The following is a 25,120-nucleotide window of genomic DNA, read 5'->3' as shown; positions in this document are numbered from 1 at the left end:
TGCTAACCCTAGTCCTAACCCTAACACTAACCATAGCCCTAGTCCTAATGCTAAAGCTAGCCCTAGTCCTAACCCTAGTCCTCACCCCAACACTAACCCTATCCCTAGTCCTAACCCTAGTCCTAACCCTAACACTAACCCTAGCCCTAGTCCTAACCCTAAAGCTAGCCCTAGTTCTAACCCTAGCCATAACCCTAGCCCTAACCTTAACCCTAAAGCTAGCCCTAGTCCCAACCCTAATCCTAACCCCAACGCTAACCCTAGCCCTAGTCCTAACCCTAACGCTAACCCTAGCCCTAGTCTTAACCCTAAATCTAGCCCTAGAAACCACAAACCGATACAAACTAAGTAAAACAAAAAAAGCAAGTAGCAATGCCAAGCAGTCCGTTTAGTAGTTAAAATCGTTTAATGAGCGCATTTGAAGGAGTCAATGCCCCAACTTCTTCAGACAAAGCAAGACATTAAATTTGCATCCTTATATACTTATAAATTAAATTATTCTATTATTCAATTAATCCTTTCCTAATTACTTCCTAGTTATTATCACAACCATCTTAACTTAATCACATTTAAAGGCACATGCCATAATATGTATTGGTCTCTACATCCAAAAACATATATAAAATTTCATAAATTGTATCTAAAATACAGTTAAACATCATTATTAAAATGCAAATATATATCTAAAACCAAAAAGATAACACCCAAGGCAGATAACAACCAAAACTTTGTGCAAACTTATAAGGCTGAATTCAACTACAATACTGGGTACCATACATATATAAAAAGGGTATGTCCCAATTCATTAAAAAAATCTTAATTATTATTAATATATATATATATATATATATATATATATATATGTATATAAATATATGAATATATCTATATAATATATGCATGATATACTAATTTGGTTTAACTCCTTAGCTTCCCAACCTAATAAGTGCTTTCAATTTTAAAATACTTTTAATTGATGCATATTCGTTAAGCCCTGGTGGAATATTGGTTGACGTGTGTATTTGCCACATTAACTCACTCTCTTCGAGCCTAAGTTGCCAGGGCCCACCCCTTATTTCACATTCCCCCTGATGTATTACTGTGTATTGGAACCTGTGATTCGGGGTGTCTACAATGTGTTTGGCTAGTGCGTTAGGAGTCTTGGTGTATTACTGTGTATAGGAACTTGTGATTTGGGGTGTCTACGATGTATTTGGCTAGTGCGTTAGGAGTCTCCCTCCTACTAATACAATATGGGTGCTCATAAATCCTTTGTTTTATTTTCCTTTCTGTCTTACCGATATAGTACGATAAGCATGCCTCACAGCATGCCACATATGCAACCCCTTTTGATTCACAATTAAGTTTACCATTGATACTATAGGTATTGCCCCTTATAGTCACTTTATTCCCCATTCTAATGAACTTGCATTGTTGACAAGCTCCACGTTTCCCCATACCAGTACCAGTCTTGTTTTGTTTCTTTTTCTTTTCAAGTAAACATTTCAGGTTGGGGCCCCTTCTGTACGTAAATCTAGGATTATCACCTATAACCTTATTCAGACCATTGTCTTCCAAAATAATTACCCAATTTTTATTTAAAATATCTCTAATTTTCTTAAAATCTAGGGAATAAGTGAACAGAAAGCTCAAACCCAAATTATGGGCTGAGCTTTCTGAACTTACATTTTGTTGCTCAGGTTTGAGTAATGAATCATTATCATAACCTTTGTATAACAATGGTCTGAAATCCTGAAGGCCTTTTCATGTTCACCTCCAGTATAATGTCATCCACAAACACTTCTGGTTAGCCCCTTCTCATGAACATAGTTTTTAACAATTCACATTCCTTTATGTAATAAATGTCCTCTGAGACCATCCTAGCTGCCCTTACCATTTCTCCTTTTACAACTGCTTTCTTCTGATGTTAAGGGTGACTACTTAAGAAGTGTAAAAACGCATTTGAATGGGTAGGTTTCCTAAAAATTGTGGTTTTATACCTCTGATTAGCCCTGTCTTTGGCCACTTTAATGTCCAAAAAATTAATGCTTTCCAAGCCTACATGGTAGGTAAACTCTAAGAACGCAGTCATTTTGGTTATCCTCTTAATAAAAGCCTCAAAGACGTTTACCTCTCCCTGCCAAATGAGGCACATATCGTCCTGGTACCTAGTGTACCATAGAACATTTTCCTGGAACAAAATATTGTTAAACAACAAACTCCTTTCCCATGTGCCATAACGCAATTTGCAAAACTCCCACCACAGGGTGACCCCATCGCCACTCCTGTGTTTTGCAAATAAAATTGCCTATTAAAAATCATAAAATTGTTGGACAACACCACTTCCAACAACGTTTCTACCAGGTATATGTCCTTATCATCCACCTTTTTTGTAGACATAAATTCTCTGGTCCATTCTAAAGCTAGAGTTTGTGGGATCACTGTATACAAATCTTTTACGTCTATCGTAAGAAAAATATGGTTGTCATTGTATTGTAATTTGTTAATGTCCAAAAAACTCCAGGAGTCTCGACAGATTTGTGGTTCATCCTTAATAACTGGTTTCAACATACTATCAACTAATTTGGCACAGGCATATGTTATTGATCCTCTACCATCGACTATAGGTCTAAAAGGGGGATCAATGTAACTCTTATGGAGTTTAGGGGAACCAAATAAAGCAAGAATAATAGGTGTGGACATAGATAAATATTGATACGTATCAATATCAATAGTTCCTTCCAAAAATAAGTCATCTAATATGCTTCTAATCTTTTTGTATGCACCGTTCACTTCGTTAATATTTGTCCTCTGATGTATATACACAGGCTAGTGTTTACGAGACAGCGTCTGTTGCTGACAAGAAGGCCACCTGACACAGTATCACAACCAATGGAGGTAGTGTTTCCAGCCTTGGAGAGAGCATTCAGGGCCTGTTCAGGGGTGATCAGAGGAGGTGGGAGTAGGTTTTCTGATAACTTGTGGAAAGTTAAGGGAAGACAGGGTATTAAAGTTAGAGCTGAATTTGTCCACTAAAATGTTGGCTATGTCCACACGGGAGTGCTGTTATGTATTTGCTCTGAACATTGCTAGGGAATCCATTACAATGCAAGTTTCTAATGTAGTTGAAGAAGGCTTTGTCGCTGTCCTTTGCAGAAATAACAATTCTCAATTCATACTCTTACTTTTGGAGGATGTCATTTTGTTTCTCAGCTCTTTGCTGACTTTTTTGAGTTTATCTGTAGATGATAGGGTATTAACTTGTTTTATGGGCTACAAGCTCATTCCTCTTACTATATAGTTTGTTTATAGCAGGGTTCTACCACAGGGGTTTATTCATGAATTTGGCATTGTATTTATGTCTTATGGGGACAGATGCCTCAGTGCATGCTTGTATGAGGGCAAAGAAATTACCCTCAAATGTGTCAGCTTATGAGGTGTGGTCATCAAGGTGAAGGTGGTGCTTAAATTTCATCAGGTCACCCATTAGTCAGGCTAAATTTGCTTTACAGTAATCTCTAAAGGCAGAAGAGTTTTGAGGTAAGTCAGGTTTTACCCTCACAGTGAGTGTTACCGCAAGGTGGTGAAATTTGACCGATGACATGGTAACTGCAGATGATGAGCGTAGGCTGGCAATAGTGATGAGAACCAGGTCCAATAGTTTTGTACCCCTAGTTAGGACTTGAACCAGTTGGTCTAGGGAACCAACATTAATGAAGTCCAGGAATCAGTGTGCATACTTATTAGAGATGGTGTAGGCTTCCCAGTTAATGGACAGATAGTTGCAGTCACACAGAAGAATAGTCTACGGCTTAATAGGGAGGGATATAATTTTGCTTAAATATCACTTTTTTTTTTCTTTTCTGAGATTTGTTTGTTTAATTTGTTTAGTGGATTATCAAGGGATCCTGTCTGGAAAATTTCATAATAATATATTGAAGCAGTGCAGAGATATTGTCATATGGAAATGTGGTGGAATTCAGGTCAGAATGGCCTTTGCAAATCGAGAGTGCTGTCAGGTTTTATGGTGTGGAAAGGTAACGGACTGATGTTTCTGATCTCCAGTGTTTCACTGTTTACACACTGACATAGTCAATATTTTAGTTTCAGCTATATATGTTGCTAGGTTTTTGACATTTGGCCTTTTGTCTTTGATCTTTATGCGTTCAGTCTTTTGGCATTAGGAATTTAACGGTACTCACTTTGAACTGTTGTGTATTGAATAAAAAGCCCATTTGCTAGTCTCTCCCTTGTTATGTTCACTGTGTGATGTTTATAGTAGCTTTACTTTGTATGACAGTGTTTTATACATACATTATATTGATTTCTTTAACTGGCTGTCTGTTGCTCCATTTGTCTTGTAGCCAAGTTATACCTTAAAAAGATTCGATTTGGACTGGTCTGCCTAAAAGGTTAACTAACACTAATTAAATTAGTAAAACACATTGACATCAGGGTGGCAGCCCAGACAGAATGTCCTGCATATGTATTTTGATGTTGGTATGAATGTCAGTATATGTCTGTCAGATGGAACCCTGCAACCCCTTACCCCTGTCCATCTATTCACTTCAACTCTACACTGTGGGTAGAGTTTAGTTGTGGCATCTGATCTGAGCATGGATTAACAACCACAGTTATATCATGTTATAATATTATGTCACCCTGGAACACCTCTACTTGTACATCCCCTGGCTTATTTTATTTTGCCCAAGTAGCATCAAGGTGACAAATAAATGCTTCTTGACCTTTTTTCTAGAAAATGTGGCTATGTTTTTAAAAATTAAATACCACAATACCAATACGACAATAACCATCATCAATTCATTCATTTTCTGATATACACTTTACTCATATTTCTAGAACATGTGTTTTCCTATTTTTGCTGTCTACTCTAATTTAATGATACTTTACCAAACTATTGTATTGACACTTTTTTTTTAGTTTTTAAGGATGCATGCGCATAAAGAAGGAATAGCAGTGAAATCATGCTACCATCTGGAAAAATGGTCATGCCAAAGGGGATGTAGGTTCCTGAGTCACAAGTCATGAATCTAGAATTTTACTAACGGTGGGCTGCGGAGGTTAGCCGCCTTGACAGAGATTTACGTGAAACACTATCTATAACTATCTGTTTTATAATGTATATTCATTAGCTGTACTTTATATGAAGTACTTAAACTTTTTGGTGTGAGCACCTGACACCGCATCACCTCCAGACTCACAACCATTACTGTTGTTACAATGTGACAACCAGAGATCACACATTGTGCTAATAGCTGGTTTGCAGTCACTTACTCAACTGCTTGATATAAAAAAGTGATTTGGCCCTATATACTGAAAAATATTGCCAGCATGACAGTTTGATCATGGATCTAACTCACATTACATAATGAGCCAATAGTGTGGTTAACATGCATAGATGTGTTTCACTGACTTCCCTGCGCTCTCACTAAACATTGTGGTGAGAGCTGCACACTTAGTCTACGGTTGAACAGATTATGGCTGAACTGAGATTTGTCTTTGGGAATTCTGGGTGATAATCCATTTTCTAATATGTAGCTGTAGTGTCTGTTGTCATGTGCTAAGTCATTGGGAAAGGAGAGACTCAAACCTTACATCCTGTAGCTCATGCACTGTTGCAGTTTAAACAGGATTTGTTTTCACAGAAAGAAACAGTGAATATGAGAGTGATGCACATTTAGAACTACCTTCTTGAGGAGATCAATATTTCTGAAACTGAGAAAGAAATTTAAAAAATGCATGCGGTACAGATAAAGCAACTTTGGTGCAAGATAGGTTGCTAGTTTCAATAAGACGCTTGCGGTTCAGATTGTTTATTTGTGCCATTGTAATATGAATTTTATCCTCAGGCTATAAGCTGATCATTGTCTTCCAGATGTAAGCTGTAGACATAGATGTAAGCCATCATGAATCTGTTGACTTTTATTATGCTTACAATTAAATTTCTGTCCTTTTCCAACAGATCACTATGTACAAATCCTAACCTGCAGACAAAACTGTATTCAAACAGTAAGCACAGAGTCCGGCAAGTCATCTCCCACTGAAGGATTCCTCCCTTCCTATTTCAACTACCTGCAGTTTTCTTACTATATGGGTAAGTACGTGGGGGTATTTTCTGGTGTTCACACCAGATAGTGATAATCCAAAACTGTCCATAAAAGAAAACATAAAAGCCTTGTTCCACATATGGCATCATTTAATCAGTACTTCCCATGTCAAAGTCCCCCCACTGTCACCTTTCAAAATTTTCTTAGCAAAATGTGTAAATGTGTGTGACAAGAGCGTAGACTGTATAGTGCGTAAGCTTAGAAGTACAGGCGAAAAATATATTGGCATGAGCTGCATTGATATTTATACTGTCGGTGTAAATTACTTGTTAACTGGGAAAACCTACTATTCATAACTGTCTCTTTCCAGGGTTATCCTGGAAGCATTGCCTGAGTCACTAGGTAGGCAAATGAAGACTGAGAGAAATGAATCCATGAATACAGGATGAAAGCTGACAAATTATAACCTTAGGTCATACAATTTTAATATTGACAATAACTAATAATTATAAATGCACGCATTTGGTTTGTCAGTGGGCAACAGGTAATTCGCTTTCTTACTCTGGTGCTACATTTTTCTTTAGAACTGAAATGTGTCGTCTATTTCATAATATGTGACAATCAATAGATATGAATCCTATCTTTCTAGCAGTGGTCACAAGGTCGCTTTTCTGTGCATAGCTATATCACTTTTTACTGTTTCCAATGCATTTTGCTTAATGTGTGCAGCTAGTAAAGGTGGAAAACAGCACTGGAAAATGGACCAATCAGTGCATGATACTATATTTATAGTATAGTGATTTCATTCCTTGTTTTGTATTTCATCTGGTATAAATTCTGGCAACTATGTTTCTGTAATCAAAGGGAATTTTCTTTGACCTATAGTCTCAGTACTTGTACAGTTTTGGGAAATCCCACACTGAATTTCTGCATTTCTCAAACCACAACCCCATACACATGCACATACCCCCTCAGTACACATGCACGTACATCAATTTGTTTCATCCTAAAATGTAATCTATGTATCCTTTGTTCACCAAGCTAGGCATGTGGCATCTTTTCAGGGGAAATTTGACTAGAGCATCAGGGAACTTCCCCTACTCATCACTGTTGTGAGTAGGACCCATTTTAGAGGAGCACTTCCTGTTCCAGGACCACAGGTGGCTAGAGAAACAGTGAGACAGGTGGAGAAAGGAGGTGATAGAGTGGTGAAAAAAATGAAGAAGAAAACAAATATGGGGACCAGAGAATGTGTGCAGGCTTCTGAAGGAATATTTCAAAGAAACCTGTTTGATGGAGATGAGTCAGCAAATGGTGGTTGTATAGTTATAACCCTCCAATTGGGAGAGTTTTGGATGATTTACTTAAAGAAATGGTGGTGCAGAGTGCGCCAGGAAATAAAGATGTTTTCTGAGGGCACATTATAGAGAAAATACAAAAGGAGGCTGCAGAGACAATCCTGAAGAAGAGTGGTGAAATGGAAAAGAAAACATATGCAAAGAAAGTAAAAGAAGGCAGAAGAAAATTAAAAATGGAAGTACATGGTAAGGATTCAGAGTAAAGAAGACAAAGACATGGGCAGGTATGAAGTGTGGGACAATTTAATAGCTCCTTTGGGTGTAAAAGCACATGAGGTAAGAGCATTTATTAGTATTAACAGAGAGATATTTTGTGACATTATATTTAAGACTGTTTTTTCAATTGAAAATTTTCTTGGAGAATATTAAAAAAGAAATACTGTAATCCATGGATTCTTTATATGATAAAATCATTTAACAGGGAAATGAAAAAGATTTATGCACAATTTCAAATAGAGGTAGAGAGACTCTGAAAGGACATTTGAAAGCTTTATATAAAGAAGTACTAGACATTGCAAATGTTTATGATAAAAGGTGTTTATGAACTGGTAGCTGGGATTGTAATATTGTGTTTAAAATAGTAAGAGAAAACTATACATATACAAAGCATGATAAATGTGGAGGGAAATAGGGGTGTTGTAAAATACTGGGGACCACCCAAAATATATTTTGTGTGTATATGTACAAAAGAAGGACATTTGATAAGTAACTGCGACAAAAAAAAAATGTATTTGTGGGGAAATGGGACATGATGCAAAAATGTGAATTGAAGTGTTGTAAATGTAACAAAACTGGACATTTATCTACGGATTGCAAAAATGAAAATAAGAATAAAGAAAAGGGAAAGGAAAGAAAAAAACGAACAAAGAGAAGAAATTTTACAAGTAGTAGAAATAGGATAAAATTAGATGAGAAAAATAATAAAGACAAAATAGTAAAAGGTTCTGAAATAAGGGATGAAGAAGACACAAACTTTGAGTTATTAAAAAAGAAAAAAATAATTGTATTGGTAAAAGGAGAAAAGACAGAAAAATAAAATATAAATGTAGAAGTACAAAAGAAAGAAAAGAAAGGAAATGGATGAAAAAAGAATTTATACAGGTAAAGTTTGGGGCTTGGTATAATGGTACAGTGTTTGATTCTCACCTTTGGAAAGAAAATCAGTTAAGCTTAAAATGGCTAGCCTAGTAATTAGCCATGAACGTATAAAACCATGAATCTAAGGAAAAGGGGAAATAAAACATTGAGTACTTTCTGTAAATGTGAATAATATTAAGAATATAGTAAGATGAATATGAATTTTGAAGTAGTGTAATGCTTGTGATGTAGATATAATTATATGAGAAGGCACAAGATTTTTAACAAATGAAAGATTACAAACACAGAACCTATGGGAAGGAAAGATAATCTGGAATTTGGGAAATTAAAGATGTTCTGGAATGGCCATTTCTTTTTAGAAATACAGTAAAGATATTAGACATAAATTGGAAGATTAATCATTGTAGATTTAAAATTGAAAGACCAAGTATATATAATTATAGCATTATATGCTTACACTAATTGTAAAGAAAGGAAAAGCTTATTTCATCATATTTTAGACTATGTAGTGATAAATATGAATATTGTAACAAGAGATTTTAATTGTGATTTAAGAGGCAAGTGCAAAAAGAAATGATATAGGAAAAATATTAGACATTATAAGATGTGGTAAGTTAAAACTTTGGGGCAAAAATTAATGGACTTACAAAAGAGGTATGTGTAGAACTGAAATAGTTTTTTTATAGTATCAGAAGTTGTAGCTATAGGAGAAGGGGAGGTAGTTGAAACATAATTTTCTGATCATCTTGCAATATGGCTAGAAATGAAGAAAAACAAGGAATATATAAAAAAATAGGCAAAGGAATAAAAAGGATACATTAGAAAGCTTGGAATGAAGATGGAAAGAGATTAGTAATACAGTTATGGAAAAATCATATTACTATGAAAACATTTTATAAAAATTGGTCTGAATGATGTTTAAAGAAAAATATAAAAATATTTTTCACAGTGGCAATGTTATATGAGAAAAACAGAAAAAATATAAAAGACCATATAATGATGCTTTGGAAAATTTAGAGCATAATGTTACAACATACATTGACAAAGAAAAATAATTATATGAAAGAAATCAAGAAAAATACAATTGTTATATTATAAGCAAATATATTTTTTACTAGGATAAAAGAATTACTGAATTACTCAAGCAGGTTAGTAAAGGAATATGTTAGTATAAATGGGAAAAAATGTAAAAGGAGAAATAGAACAAACTCAGGAAAAGACTATGGATAGTGTAGTATAATATGTAGAAGAAATGTTTAAAGAAAAAAGAATATAGTAAAAATGTGGAAAGTAAAATGGTTAACAGATAAAGAAAATAAAGAGTTGGAAAAGGAGATTTATTGAAATGAAACAGATAAAATATTAGGACAAGTAAATGTAGGTATAACTGCAGGCCCAAATGGAATAGGGTATGAAATGGATAAAAAAATTATGGGATTGGCAAAAAATATTTTTAAAGATTTTGAATGAATGGTTAAATGAAGGTTTTTGTATAAAGAATTATGTAGTAGAATACTTAAATTAATATGGAGGAAGGAAGATGGAAGACAATTAAAAACTGGAGACCAATAGTATTGAATAATAATGATTATAAGAACTTTATGAAAAAAATACAAAAGAGGTTTGAATCTAAAATGGAAATAATATGGAAGATAGCATATGTAGTCTAAAGGGGAAGGATTGTCAATAATTATTAATGATAGTGAGAGAAATTGTGGATGATAAGATAAACAGAAAAGAATAATCAAAAATCATGAAAGGAGACCTTAATACGATATTCGACACAATTGGACATGAAATCTTATGGGTAATAATGAAAGAATAGAATACAAGTGAGAAAGTTAGGAAATTATGTCTCTCAGTGTATACTAAGCTTAAAGTAAAAATACATGTAAATGGCTTGTCAAGTCAATAGGTACATATGAAGAGTAGTGTAAGACAGGGATTCCTGTAACTTGTAAGTTCTTTGCATTAGTTATGAATGTAATAGTATGTGAAATAAATTGCAAAATGAAGGAGGCATGGTGTATAACATCTGAAGGATTAAGAATTCCAGTTCTGATAACATATGCAGATAATATAATAATTGCAAAAAAACAAAAAAAATGGATAAAAGAAGTAATCATTTGCACAAATGAGTGTCTACAGATGTCTTTAAAAAAGAGAAAAGTACAGGTTTAGGTGATCTTGTAAGGATAGGCGGTATATATTTTACAACAAATGAAATTTCTGTGTTAGGTATAACATTTGGGAATAAAGAAGTAACTTTTCTTTTCTGGAGAACATAAATTCAGTACTGATGGGAAAATAGCATACTTAGCAAGTGTATTTATGTTGCCAACAGTGTTTGAAAAGGAATTATTGCAGATATTTCTTCTTTTATATGGGGTTCTAGATTAGACCCAGTAAAATGTGGAGTTTTGTATGTAAATAAAGAAGAAGGAGGTTTAGGGTTAATCAAGCCAGTGGTATATGCTGCTTCATTAAATTTCTACACAGTGTTAAAGTAGATAAATGAAAAAAGATGAAAGATTAGTGGTAACATTGTATAAATATAAATATGATATATTTTGGGGTATGGTAAAAAAGAGTCAAATAGAAAAAGAGTATATAAATGAGGAAATAAAATATTACCAAGAAAAAATATTTTTGTGGAAAATAAAAACTGATGATATAGAAAAAGATAAAAAGTATGGTATAAAAATATAATGATAAAACATTACTTTGTAGAACTATGGGAAACTCTAACAGATGAAAAAATTATACCTATGAAAATGAGAAGCAAATGGTGTAATCAGAAAGTAGATTGTCAAGATTTTTTGTAGAGACTGGCAATAGATTTTATTAGTATTTATTTATTTATTTTATATTTGTTGACCGGGAGTGTCCAACTGAGCCAAAGGCCCTTTTTCAGTGGAGGCCCAGGGAATATGTTTATATAGTCAAGAAGAAGAAACTAATGAACATGTGTTTTTGTAATATAAAAAAGTTATGTGGAAAACTATACAAAGAAGGTTTTTTTAAGATATGAAAGAAGTATATAAAATAAACGGGGATATGATTAAATATGGATATTATAAAAATAGAAGTAAATAATATGTTACAAGAATAGATTAAAAGTTATTTTATGTTATATGAGTTGTATGGAATGGAATAATAAATGAAATTATGTTTAATGGTAAATAGAGTTTCGGCTGGAGTGCCTTCTATGTGGAGTCTGCATGTCTTCCCAGCGGTCGAGGGAATTTAAAGACATGCAGGTAGGTGCATACAAGTGTGGGTGTGCCCTCCTTGAAGACTGGGCACCAGGCTGGCAACTTGACACTGTAAAACCTCACTGCTGGAGTTCTGCTGTGGCGACCCCTAACCGGGAAAAGCCGAAAGACAGTTATATTGGTTGGTAAATAGATTTTTAGCAACAATATTAATTAAAATCAAATGGTGATTATGTAAAAGGGAGTTGGGGTCTAACAGGGATGAAAATTTAGTATTATTGTGCCAACAGATTTGTGTGTATGTGTGTGTGTGTGTGTGTGTGTGTGTGTGTGTGTGTGTGTGTGTGTGTGTGTGTGTGTGTGTGTGTGTGTGTGTGTGTGTGTGTATCTATACTTGTAAATATATAAATATTTTGTAAATAAGAGTTATTTTTGTATATAAATAAAGGACCCCTGTGTGTGCGTGTGTGTGTGTGTGTGTCTATACTTGTAAATATATAAATATTTTGTAAATAAGAGTTATTTTTGTATATAAATAAAGGACCCCCTACTCTTTTCAGTATGTGCCATTGGGATCTTTTACATACATCTGAGCTACTACCAAATCAAGCAGATGGGGCCTTGGTTTAACATCTCATCCAAAGAATGATACACTTAGGAGTTCAGCAACTCCCTTATGCTGCACTGCTGTGTCAATTATTAATCAGTCTGGTACAGGAATAGAACTCACAGCCTTTTGTACCAAATGTGATTATACTACCTGTTTACACCACTGACACTGCTGCAGAAAATAATTTTCTTTGTTGTAAACGAGTATGAAACCTTATTGCACTCCATAGTGACTATGGTTCTACAGGATCTAATACAGCCTAATAATGTACATGCACTTTTTTAGCAATGCATGTAACTCCATAACAGTGAGTCCACACATCTCTGTGTACAATGACTACATATATACTTAGTCGATCATTCTGAGTGTAGACACTGCTGGGTCTGCACTGACAGTAAACTGGCTTTCAGATACGTTTATGGTCTTCTTGTGAATTTCTTAAAAATATGTAACATAAAAAACAAAAGTGCTGCTGAGAATTTCTTTGGCTCAGCTGGGAAGATTTGAAGAATTTATAACCAGAGTGGTGTAGTGGTGTAGTGGTCTGCATATATAGAAAGACTTGAACAATTGTTTGTAGTGAATAGCATTGCTTAAAGAAACACATGGTGGTGTTACTCATTTCTGTGTCCAGGGGTCTATATTAGAACACAAAACTTTAAAAATGTCGAGTGTTCTAATATCGACCCATTTTCAGCGAACGCTGAAAATATTGAAGAAACAGAAAACCACATTTTTCCTAGGGAAAGAGTTTGGTTGTCCGTTTCTGTTGCTTCAGTATTTTCAGCACTGTGGTGGAAAGTTACGGGTCGGGTACAGGTAAGTGTGCGATTGTGTGGACGTGAGGGTTAGGGCAGGTTAGGTGAGTTAGGGTTAGGGCGCGTGTCAGGTAAGTGTACGATTATGTGGACATGAGGGTTAGGGTGGGGGTAGGTGAGTTAGGTTTAGAGCGCGGGTGAGGTGACTGTGCGATAGTGATGGACCTTAGAGTTAGGGTTTGGGTTAAGGTAAGTAGATAGTTAGTGGTGTATGTATAGTTTAGTGTAGGGTTAGGTGTAAGAGTTTAAGTGTATGTGTGTGGATTGCTGTTTGTTTGGTGTGCTTGTGTTGTGTGTATGTGTTTTGGAACAGCAAATTTTTTCCCTAGGAAAAAATTTGCTGCTCTGTATGTTCGATATTTTAAATTTTTGATTAATAGGGTTCGATATTAGAACACTCGAAATTTTGAAAGTTCGGTGTTCTAATATAGACCATGTGTCCACATACGGGCTTGGATTCAAAAACATTATCACCACCAGTGCTATTTTGGCAAAGGCAGCAGAGATATTCTGCAGTTCCCAGGCATGATTAAGCCACATTGAGCACCACCTCATCAGCAGCTCATTATCATGTCTCTGAATTGAACACTGTGCTGTTAGAGCTAACTGACCTAATGCTTCCCCTGCCAGCCCATGCATCTCAACTGCACAGGCACCTTAAAAAATGCACATCCATGCATGTGCATACACACAATACAAATACACCCATACACGTGCACACACACAATACACATCCACACACCTACACACACACACACACACATACACACATACAAGACACACCCACATATGGACACACACACACACACACACACACACACACACACACACACATTCATATAGCTGCAGCCATGTCCCTACACTCACACACACAATATATATCCACAGAAGTGCACAAGCACACACATATACAATACACACCCACACACCTACACACACACACATACAAGACACACACACACACAAGACACACACACACACACACACACACACACACACACACATACGATACACACCCACACATGGACACACACACTCACACATTCTTTAATTTCTCAAGCTCTTTTGGGTTTCTAATACCATGATGGGAATGAACCCCATTCCTAAGTCAAAGTCTGATTAAAGTTAATGAAATTAGTATTGATTCAATATTTGATGTTAGCCAGAAGTGCTCCTTGCAGCACCCATAATGTGTCCAGTAATAACCCCTTCTGCAATTCATATGGAGCTACATGTATCCGTAACATATCTAAATATGACTGTAAATTCTTTTTTATACAACCTGTTGCTCCTACAATTATTGGAAGTGTCTGGGTACCCTTCTTCCACATTGTCCTCATTTCTGCCTGCAAATCCTGGTATTTTATGACTTTGTGTCTCTCTTACGTAAGACACTGTAGTCACTAGGTATGGCAATTTCAGTGTGAGCATCACTACTTTTGTCTTTTCCTGGACCGCTCTATCTGGTTTTCCTGCATCTATCCTTTGAACAGTTGGCAATGCATGATCCCATGTGATATAAACCATCATTTTATATAATGCTTTGTGGCTCATGTTTCCAGTGGTTTTCACCTACATATTATAATGTTTGCACAATTCCCAGTGCAACAGTATCACCACATTATTATGCCTTTCAGTATACAGTCCTTCTGCCATTCATATATCACAACCAGCAACAAGGTGTGCGACTGTTTCCAACTCTGTTTTACAAAACATACATATGTCTGTTTCTCCCACATGTTCAAAGTACTTTATAAACCAACATGTACGTAGTGCACTATCTTGGGCTGCCAATATTAATCTTTCATCTCTTGGTTTAAATTCACATTTCCTAGAACATTTCTTTGTTTGATCCTGATCAACATGAGGTTGTTCCAATAGTTTTTTATACTTGCAACTATATTTATGCATTTTCCAATTTCTTGCCTTCTCATGTGATCCTTCACTTTATATTCTTTTGTTTGTTTTTTGGCACATTCAGTCGCTGCCTGATTTTTATCTACTTGTGGTTTGATTTTCATTCCCACTTGACACTGATATGCTTCTGCTAAACTAAGCAGTGAAGTCATCTTAGACTTATTCTCCTCATGTTTCAAAACGTTCACTACATTTGGGTCTTGTGAGGTCAGCAGATATGCATGCAGTCCTCCGATTGCAGATCTATACATGTAATCAGTTTTGAGGAGGCTCATACCTAGTTCAGAAGGGGGAATATATATAGTCTTGGTTTGCACTGATTTTTATAAATCATTTGATGAGCATGAAGCATCCTTCTTGTTTTCCTATCCAACTGATCCAACACCTTTTGGGGCCAGTCAATCACTCTAAAACTCTAAGTTAGGACAGGAAGAGCAAATTGGTTTCTAGCTTGGACTTTGTTCCTAGATGTCAATGCTGTTTTCAGTATTAATTTTAGTCTTCTAAAATATACCTTACTAAGCTTTATTTGCATTTGTTCATAGGATCATAGGAGGTTACTAAGCTGTTGGCCCCAGAGGCCCTTATAAGCCTAGCCAAGAGTTTAGCCCATGCATAGATAAATCAGCACCCGTTGCCTCTGTCCAGCAGGGACATGGGTGAAATCCCAGGGATGTATTTTCTATTTCCCATCCTTTTATCCAGGTTACACTTAAAAAGGGGTAAAGAGGTACTCTGCTTGACGTGGAGGGGAGTCTCTGGGATACAAATCTGTCCCGCCAATAAATCCTATTGATGTCACAGACCAGGTTGAGGCCGCTTATGTGGGTTACTCAAGTGGAGCTTGACTTGCAGATATGCAGCAGTTCCATCAAGGCGGGGTCCGAGGTCACCTTGTATGCCAGATAGAGGTCACCTCTGAGGAGTCTGTATGAAACAGAGTAGAGGGATAGGGCTTTTAGCCTATCTGTGTATGGTATATGTTTGAGGCCCTGGATTCTCCTGGTGGGGAATCTCTGTGGCCTCTCCAGCTGCTGCATGTGCTTTGCGAGGTACATGCTGAATGGGGCATTGTACTCAATAATGGGCCTTATAAGGGAAGAATACAGGGATGTTATGACCCCCTTGTCCCTGGATGAGATACCCTTACTTATGAGGTTGGCCATGTTGAAAGCTTTCTGTACAATGGAAGCAACATGGTGGTCAAAAGTCAGGTTACTATCAATCTGAGTGCCCAAATCCCTCACAACTGACTGCATGTTTAGGACATTGGTATTAATGTGATAATTTATGGGGACATCACTCTCCCCAAAGGGGATGATGACGCATTTTTTTGTATTCAGCTTGAGGCCATGTTTCTGGCATCAGTCATTTGTTTGGGTGAGACCCTCTTGGAAGATGTCCACGTCACTAGGGGAATTGATGACAGCTCCCAGCTTGCATTCATCTGCAAACTTGGTCAGCCATAGCCCATTGGTTTTGACCTGCACCTCAGAAAAGTATATCCCAAATAACAGAGGCCCCAAGACCGAACCCTGGGGTGCGCCTCTTGATACGGGTCTACTGCTTGAAGTGGCTTCCCCTATTTTGACTAGGTGGGTTCTGTCAGTGAGCCAGTTAGCCACCCATCTGGTAACATGCAGATTGATGCCTAGTTAAGAGAGTTTATCTATTATGCCCGAGTGGGGAATAGTGTTGGAGGCTTTGGCCAGGTCAAGGAAGGCAGTGTGCACTGTCTTCCCCTCATCCATGGCTTTGGTGACTGTCTCAAAAAAGTCAACCAAATTTAACAGACATGACCTCCCCTTGATGAAGCCAAACCGCATTAGGTGAAGTGTTTGGAGGTTGCAATGTCCTTGTTAATGTGGTCCATGATAATCCATTCCATGGCTTTGGAAATCAGGCTAGTTAGGTTGATGGGTCTATAATTTCCCAGATCGGTGGACGCTCCACCTTTGTGTAAAGGGATGACAGTGGCGGTCCTACACTTAGCTGGGACAAAGCCAGTACTCAGGCTTCAGTTGAATAGGGCACCTAATGGTGCTGCAAGGTCCTTCCTGAGTTCATGTAGGATGCAGCCTGGGATGTTATCAGGTCTCATGGAGGCTGTATTTTTTGCCTTTGAGAGAGCAGTGATGACCTGATCCCTAGATATAAGGGGAAGGGGGCAGGTATGTCCTGATTTACTGATGGGGGGGACAGAGGGGTTAAATTTTCACTGAATATGTCAGCCAGCAAGTTTTCTATATCTACGGCATTTGTATATGTGGTGTCCTTGACCACCAAATCTAGGTGCTATCTTTGAGATTGTGGACATATGTGAAGAAGGCCTTATGATTGTCTCTAGTAGATGTGGCCAATTTGGACTCAAAGTTTGCTTTGGAGGATTTCAAATGTGCTCTTATTTGCTTGTTTAGGCTAAGGAGAGATTGCTTCCAGTTGGGCACCTGCTCCTTCTTGGTCCTGGACAGAATTTTTTTTTTCTTCTGTTATAGAGTTTATTTATTGCAGATGTCCACCAGACAGGTTTGCTCCTCCTTGTGGAGGATGATTTAGTGCTGTCAGGTATTCCTGATTTCATGCATCTATATAAATGTTCATACAGTAATTTGATACAGTTTTGGATACTGGTGCCTGTTCCTAGAGAGGGGAGGGGGCTGTGAAGCTGTTTATACCATCCCTCAGGAGGCTGTAATCAGCTTTGGAGACTTTTTTTTGTTTGACCTTAGCTAGGGGGGGGGGAGATGGTGACTTTAAACGTGACCTCTATATGGCCTGACCTTACAAGGGAGGATGGTACTGTAGGTATGCTGTAGTGGCTACTCATGTTGGTTAATACCAAGTCCAAGATATTATCACCTCTTATGTGGATATCGACTTGCTTTTCCAAAGGATTTGCATTGACGAAATTGAGGAATCTCTGAGCATTTCTATTCTGGCATGAGTAGTTCTTCCAGTCTATGTTTGGGTAGTTAAAGTCACCCAGGATCAGGGTAAAGGGTTAAATTTTGATAGATTCAAAGAGGCCTATATTGGCAGTTTGGGAATCTTGGGTCAGATTTGGGGGCTGGTAGCTAGCTATGATTTGTATAAGGGTCTTGTCAATGGTTAACTGCACCTGGAGTGTCTCCTGTGTGCCATACTGTTTGACCAGCCTGGAGGCATGTATGTATTTAATATATATTGAAACTCTACCTCCCTTGGCTTTACTACCCACAGTTTGGGGTCTGAATGTATGATAGCATGAGCAACCAGGTATGGCTGGGGTGCTCTCCGCAGCTTGTTTTTTATTGTTGATCTTTTATCAATTACCAAATATTTATCTACTCCTTCTTGCTCTAGTTCTTTGATATCATATTCTTGTCCCAAACTGATGTGACTGCAGCTTTCCTGTTTGAAAGGTTTCTTTTGCACATTTATCAAGACCAAATGCCATTCTTATATCATCTGTAAAAGGTTTTAACCACTTGCAGTTCTGCTTTCAGTTTCTCATGTGATGATGTATACAGTTTTAAATAATCTACAAAGAGAAGATGAGAAGTCTTTACCCTTTCTTGTTTTCTGAGAGTCAAGTTGTAGCCATGACCCAATCTGTTAAGTAAATAGCTTAATGGGTTAAAGACAAGACAAAAGAGTAGCAGTGAGTCACCCTGGAATATCCCCCTTTGAATTTTTATCCCTGGAATAATAATTTGTCCTTTATCATGGCTAAACTGCAAATTGGTTTGCTGCTGTTTCATGGTTGCTGTAATGCAGTCGATCATTATAGGGTGTATTTGATACATTTTTAAGCCCTCTTTTATCCATGAATGTGGGATACTATCAAATGCTTTTTTGTAGTCTATCCATGCCATACTTACATCTTTCCCTTTTTTACAGTTCCCCATTATGACTTTGTTTAGCAACAAATGATCCTTTGTTCCATATGACTTTCTTTTATTGCCCTTTTTTTCTATTGCCATGATTGAGTTTTCTTCTAAATGACTGTAAACTCTGTCTGCATCAATTCCAGTGTATAGTTTATATGTCATCAGTAGGCAAGTTATTGGTCTGTAGCTTTTAGGATAACTTGCAGGTTCACTCAAGTACTTGTCTTTCCTGTTGTTAACCAGGTTGGTGTCTGTTTGGGGTGCACATATAAATAGTTCTTACTCATGGCTAAATCTTCATGTAAAAATGTTAACACTTTTAACCAGAAGTTAGGTACCGCATCTGGGCCTGGGGTTTTCCAATTAGGAGCTTTTCTTAACTTTGTTTCAGTCTCTCTGGTGATTCCTTCATCCCATTTCATATCCTGTACCTTTAAACTTCTTATTCTTTCTTTTACTTCTTCTATCCATTTAGCATCTTTATTATGTTCCACAGGATCTTCATAGATACGTCACCAAAATGTATCTATTTCTTCTTTTTTTGTGGTCTTTCAATTCCTTTTACCTTGTTTCCCATTTCTCTATAAAACCTTTTTGGGTCATCAATAAATTGCTTATTTTGTACTTTTCCTTTATATTTATCTACATATCGTCTAATCTTTTGTGCCTGTGCTGATAGTTTTAGTTTAATATTTGCAATAGTGCATGATGGATCCTGATCTGTTCTGATACTGTGCATTGCTTTTATCCTGTCTATCTTTCTGACTATTTTTGTTGATCTGTTCCCTCTTTTATACTCTTCTAAGAGTGACACTTCTTGTCTTAATTGCTTTATAGTTTTCTGTATTCAATATTTCTGTGATGGCATTTGATTTGTATGCTTCCGTTCCCTTACTGCCCTGTGTTTTTGTGGTAAGACTGTTATTAATTTAATCATTAGCGGACCGGAGTTCCACTGTGGCGACCCCTAACCGGGAAAAGCCGAAAGAAGAAGTAAGCTAGCTCACACAGAGCAGTTTCAACTTTTAGGGGTGGGAGGTTAACATAATGGTTAAGGTGTTTACCTTACAATACACAATGTACAGGTTTGGTTCTCATATGGGGTAATTAGCTAGGCTTAAAATGGCCCCAAATGGCAGTTAGCCTAGTACTATGAACCTATAATATATCCTATTTACTTCTGTTATATCGCATGGATCTCTATGGACAGTCCTAATTACTGTGTTCATTTGTTTTATCAAACTTCTAACTTTTGGGTTTTATTGACTTTCTGTAGTCTATTTCTTTCATTGTTCTTATTATGTCCGTCCATCTCTATTAAATCAAGCAACTCTTCTTTTAGATCATTTTCTTCTAAACTGGGGCACATTCCTTGATCTCCATTTCTTGTGGGCATTCTACAGAATGTTCCAGTGTGTCTTCCTGTGCCACATTCTCTTCAGTTTCATCCTTGTTATTTGTTGCTCTTTCATATGGGAACTCACTGGCCTATCACTCCACAACACTAACTGTGTCAGAGTTGCCACAGTTTGCTGTTCCTTCTCTTGCTGTGCAGCTACAGCTGAACATTTGTACTGGTTTCCAAGGGGAGGCTCCAGAGTATCTTCATATGGCAACTGATCAGATGTTTGCCACTCCACTGGTTTTTCCTTAATTTGGGAATCAGTTGCTCTAGCCTGCTGTGATGTTATCAGAGTTAGATTTTCTGCACTAAATCCTTCACTTTGCAGGTAATCCATAACCTCATTTTCTATTTCTTGAACTTCTCCATTACCAATCTAATCTTCTTTTCTCTTCTCTTTGTTTTCTTATTTCTGTATTGTAATATTTTCCATATCCGGATGCCTTTGCCTGTATTTCTCTTCAAATATCTTTGGTGCTGCTCTTTTTGTATTGGTTAGTTTTGCTTTCTCCTTTGCATACATATTACAGCATGTTAAATCTCTTTTTCTTTCCCATGTCCATATTTCTGTTTCAGATGTCTCCTGATCTTCCTGTTTCTCCTTACCTGGGACACTCTTTCTGTCATGCGATGATACAACCGTGCTAGACTTTGTACATTAAATCCTTCACGTCGCAGGTATTCCATAACTTCACCTTCTTTTTTTTATTTCTGCTTTAGTAATCTTCTGTTCTACATTCTGTCTGTGATCTTATTTTTTGTATTGTGAAATGTTCCATATCTCGATGCCTTTGCTTTTATTTCTGTTCAAATATCTTTGGGGCTGTTTTTTTTTTCTTTAATTGATTAATTTGGCTTTCTCCTTTGCAGAAATATTGCACCATATTTTTTATTTATTTTACATTTGTTGACCGGGTATGTCTGGCTGGATTAATGCCCCTTTTTCAGTAGAGGCCCAGGGAGAAAGGCTCCAGGTAATACAAATGTTACAGTTCAAGGATCTAAGAGCACATGCAATAATACAATGTGCATAAAAGTGAAAAACAAGTGAAGTTTGTCAACAAACCAAGTTGTCCCGGGACATCTTCATGAGGGGTTAGATTGATATTAGTGGAGGTTAAGTGGGTTGGGGAGGTGAAAGGATTAAGGGGAGGCAGGGATGTTTGGGAGGAAATGAGATAAGGATGGGGAGGGGCTTAAGAGGTTTAGACAAGCGTAGCTGGGTAAGCAATCACATTTTGGCATGAATTCGCTACTGCAAGGATCATGTCCATGACGACCTGTAGGTAGTTGGGAACAGGTAGGCCTGGGCTTAATTTTGTTAAGAGGGAAAACTGGATTAATAGTATTTTTTTTGTGTTTCTTCTCTTGGGGGTTGGTTTTCATTGCTGGGTATGGTTGCTTCTTTGAGTTACAAACATTTTCTTTTCTGCAGTGGTTTCGGGGGGGGGGGCAAGAGAGTTTGGGAATTCATGTGGAGAAGTGGGGTATTTAAGCGGGCTTTTTTGGATAGCTTTGTCTTGGAGTCAGCCTCTTCCAGTAATGTATGATGGTTGGTGGTTGTTCTGCTGTCCATTTTGTCCCCGTGGTTGTCATTTTGTTGGGCCCTGCTGGAGTTGGAGTTCCCTTGTTTTTTTTTTTTGTGAGTGGGGTTTGTGAGGCAAAAAGGTTTCCAGTGGATTGGTGCAGTTTTGAGTGCTTGGAGCAGAGTGCAGGAGCACTGCTGGATTGTTTGCTTCGTTGTGTCCTTTGCATTGTCTTTTATCCCTGAGTGTATTGAATGGGGGAGAGTTGGCAGGTAGCTCTGCATGCCTCTGGAAGGCGAGATATCATTCAGCCTTATTCTTGGGCGTGACGATCATGTGTAGGATTGCCTTCAGAGGTATGTTTGCTCTGCTTCTGTATGCAGACGTTAAAGGGTTAAGTGTTTCTGCATTTTCCGTGGATGAGTGCGGTATGGGAGGTGTGTGTGAGTGGTGAGGTGCAGGTGCGATCCTGTATCACAATTCAGGCAGTCAAAGGGTCAGAATTTCATTAGACAATCAATGTAAAACAAATGTGAAGTGTATGCTAAATTTATAACGGTTTACGCACGGAGGAGGTTTGAGGACCCAGCTATCGAGAGTCAAGCGAGAAAGGGTAGTGATTGGCTGTTTGCAGCTTGATCACTCATACCTCTTAACTGTACAAAATTCCACAGATTGGCCAGATTTTGCCTCATGTTTTCAGGTCCATTTTCTTAAAGAGGTGGCTGTTAGCAATTAGTGGCAAATTATTAAGAACTGTATTTAGAAAAATAACAGCATATATTGGAGACTGACAGACATCTGAGTGGCAAACTTTATACCTTTCAGAAAATTCGGGCCACAGTGCAAACTAGCATGCAATCAACTTTCTCAGTTTGGGGGAAGCGTGTGTAAAGCTTTCAAAGTGAGCGCTCGATGTTGTAGGATGGTGGCCGAGAGTATACATACAGTAGTTTTGCCAAACCCATTACACGTTGTGGATTCCTTTGCATCGTGAGCTAGGAGTAGTCAGTGTTGCTGCCTATTTAGTAATCTTTTCTTGTAAGATAAACATTAGTTGTTTGCAATTAATATAGTAATGCATTTAATTTAGTTTGATAGGGATTATGAGATAATTAATATTTTAGGGGTTTAAAATAAAGTATGAACATTAGGTTGAGATTGATTTAAAAGGTTAAATACTTGTTCTTAATGAATCCACTATATAGGGTTGAATACACATCTGGACATTTTTTTTACCTCTTCTGTTATAGTTTTTGTTTAAAATGCATTGGTGAGAGTGGAATAGCGACAGCCACATATAGAGCGGAGTTGGGCACATGTTGCTGGGTGCAGCATCTCAAGAAGTATTCTGTTCATCGGTCCCTGACTTAACACTGAATTTAGTTCTTAATCTTATTTAAAACTGGGGAGTTTAGGAGGAAAGGCGGTGAACTGGTGAGTTTTGGTGGAAAGGCGGTCAGTTAGCATTTATTACAATGTCAAGCTGAAGGGTGTGGGGGCACTGTTATCCCGTGGTTTACTTGTAATTGTGTGTGTGTGTGTGTGTGTGTGTGTGTGTGTGTGTGTGTGTGTGTGTGTGTGTGTGTGTGTGTGTGTGTGTGTGTGTGTGTGTGTGTGTGTGTGTGTGTGTGTGTGTTGAAAAGAGGGTTTTGTTTGGCAGCAAAAGCTCCAGGTAATACAAATGTTACAGTTCAAGGATCTAAGAACACATGCAATAATACAATGTGCATAAAAGTGAAAAGCAAACATCAGTTCTATGTTACAAATAAAGATTTAAATGCATGGGAAATAAACATGAAGGCAATAGCAACAGGTATTTTTTTTAATGTTATATAAATATATGTACTTTTCCAACGTCTTAGTAGGTGATTGCATAGAGGAAAGGTAAGTGTAGAGGAAAGGATGGATTAGGTAAGGAGTAATAGAGGTTGGTGAATAAGAGGAAACAGTGAAGACAGAGGAGAAAGAAGGTATAACTGTCAAAAGATATCAGATCTCTCTTTCTTTCCCATGTCCATATTTCTTTCTTATACCTCTCAAAAATCTCTAGATTTTGGTCTTTATAGTTTCACATTTCCTCAAGTCGCTTCTTTTTCCAAACGGCCCAAGGTTCCTTGGTCTGTATAATGTTTATCATAAATCTGTTGTATTAATGAACACAATTTTTTATTTGAAGCTTTTGATAATTTTTCTTGTGCAAGTATTTTTCTTTCCACTGGTTTCTCTCTTAATCTTTTTATATACCTTCTGTCTGGAAATTCTGGGCTTCTTGCATGATAGTAGCAATACATAATTTATTTCTTATCCTCAATAGTCTACTCTATCAGTTTTTGTGATTTTTATGGACTACTTCCTTCTACAACAGGGGGCCATCTTCCCCCTGGGCCTGGCCCCACTGTAGGAATGTTTCCATGTCCTGAGGATTCTACACTGTCATTTTTTCCAATTCTGGCACCAGTGCAGCTACCAGGATTGGGCACTTTTTTATCCTGGGTCTTGTGTACCCAACTATCTTTTTTATTTTTTAACCTACTTAAGTCTGTGATATATGCTATATAAAATGCAGTCTCTATATCAATGTTAGCTTGGTGAGATTTTGTGAAAATCAGGGTCCACCTCATCACATATACATATAGCTGCAGTCACCCCCCCCCCCCATACACAAACTCGCACAGACACACACATAGACATATATACACACCCACACAGATGGCTTTGCGGGATTTATCAGCTGTGGTGCTAACATTGTCAATTCTTCCACCGACATGCATGGATGACGTACACCTTTTTTTGTATCACTGCATAAGCAGCATAGTAGAGTTATTCTTTGAAGTGCTCTCCCACTGTTTATAGATGACAGCAATATACCTGGGGGCAGTGTATGCTGAATTTAGCAACAATCGTTGGTTGGGTGTGGGTAACACAAGATTAACCCACAGCTGATGTGGTTTGATCATGAGGACAAAGCCTAAGTGACTAAACAAAGCTAACAGTGCGTAAATCCTGATACCTCACATGGGGAGTGGATTATTGCTATTATACAATGACATTGCTTAAGAAAAAACTTATCGTTTCTAAATAATTATTTTATATAAATGGAATTTAGTATTCCACCTCCAACTCTTAATAATCTGAAGACCTAAAATATAGGGTTGGGGGTTAGTATAATGGTTACCTTACAGGTCCAAGGTACAGGGTTCGAGTTTTGCCATTAACAGAGAAATTGTGTAGGCTTG

General features: G+C 37.3%; 1 protein-coding gene across 1 annotated transcript in view; it reads left to right on the top strand.

Moving 5' to 3' along the window:
* The window catches only part of P3H3 (prolyl 3-hydroxylase 3), a 383,658-nt gene that overhangs the window by 48,369 nt on the left and 310,169 nt on the right, over positions 1 to 25,120 (top strand). The window contains exon 4 of the mRNA XM_044079609.1: positions 5,984 to 6,115. Coding sequence (XP_043935544.1) covers positions 5,984 to 6,115 — 132 coding nt within the window. The remainder of the gene's footprint in view (positions 1 to 5,983; positions 6,116 to 25,120) is intronic.

The sequence above is a fragment of the Protopterus annectens genome, chromosome 8.part0 (genome assembly GCF_019279795.1).
Source record: "Protopterus annectens isolate FY-2018-M chromosome 8.part0, PAN1.0, whole genome shotgun sequence".
Lineage (NCBI taxonomy): Eukaryota > Metazoa > Chordata > Ceratodontiformes > Protopteridae > Protopterus > Protopterus annectens.
The sequence above is the reverse complement of the archived record's forward strand: the minus strand, read 5'-3'. Positions and strand labels throughout refer to the sequence as shown.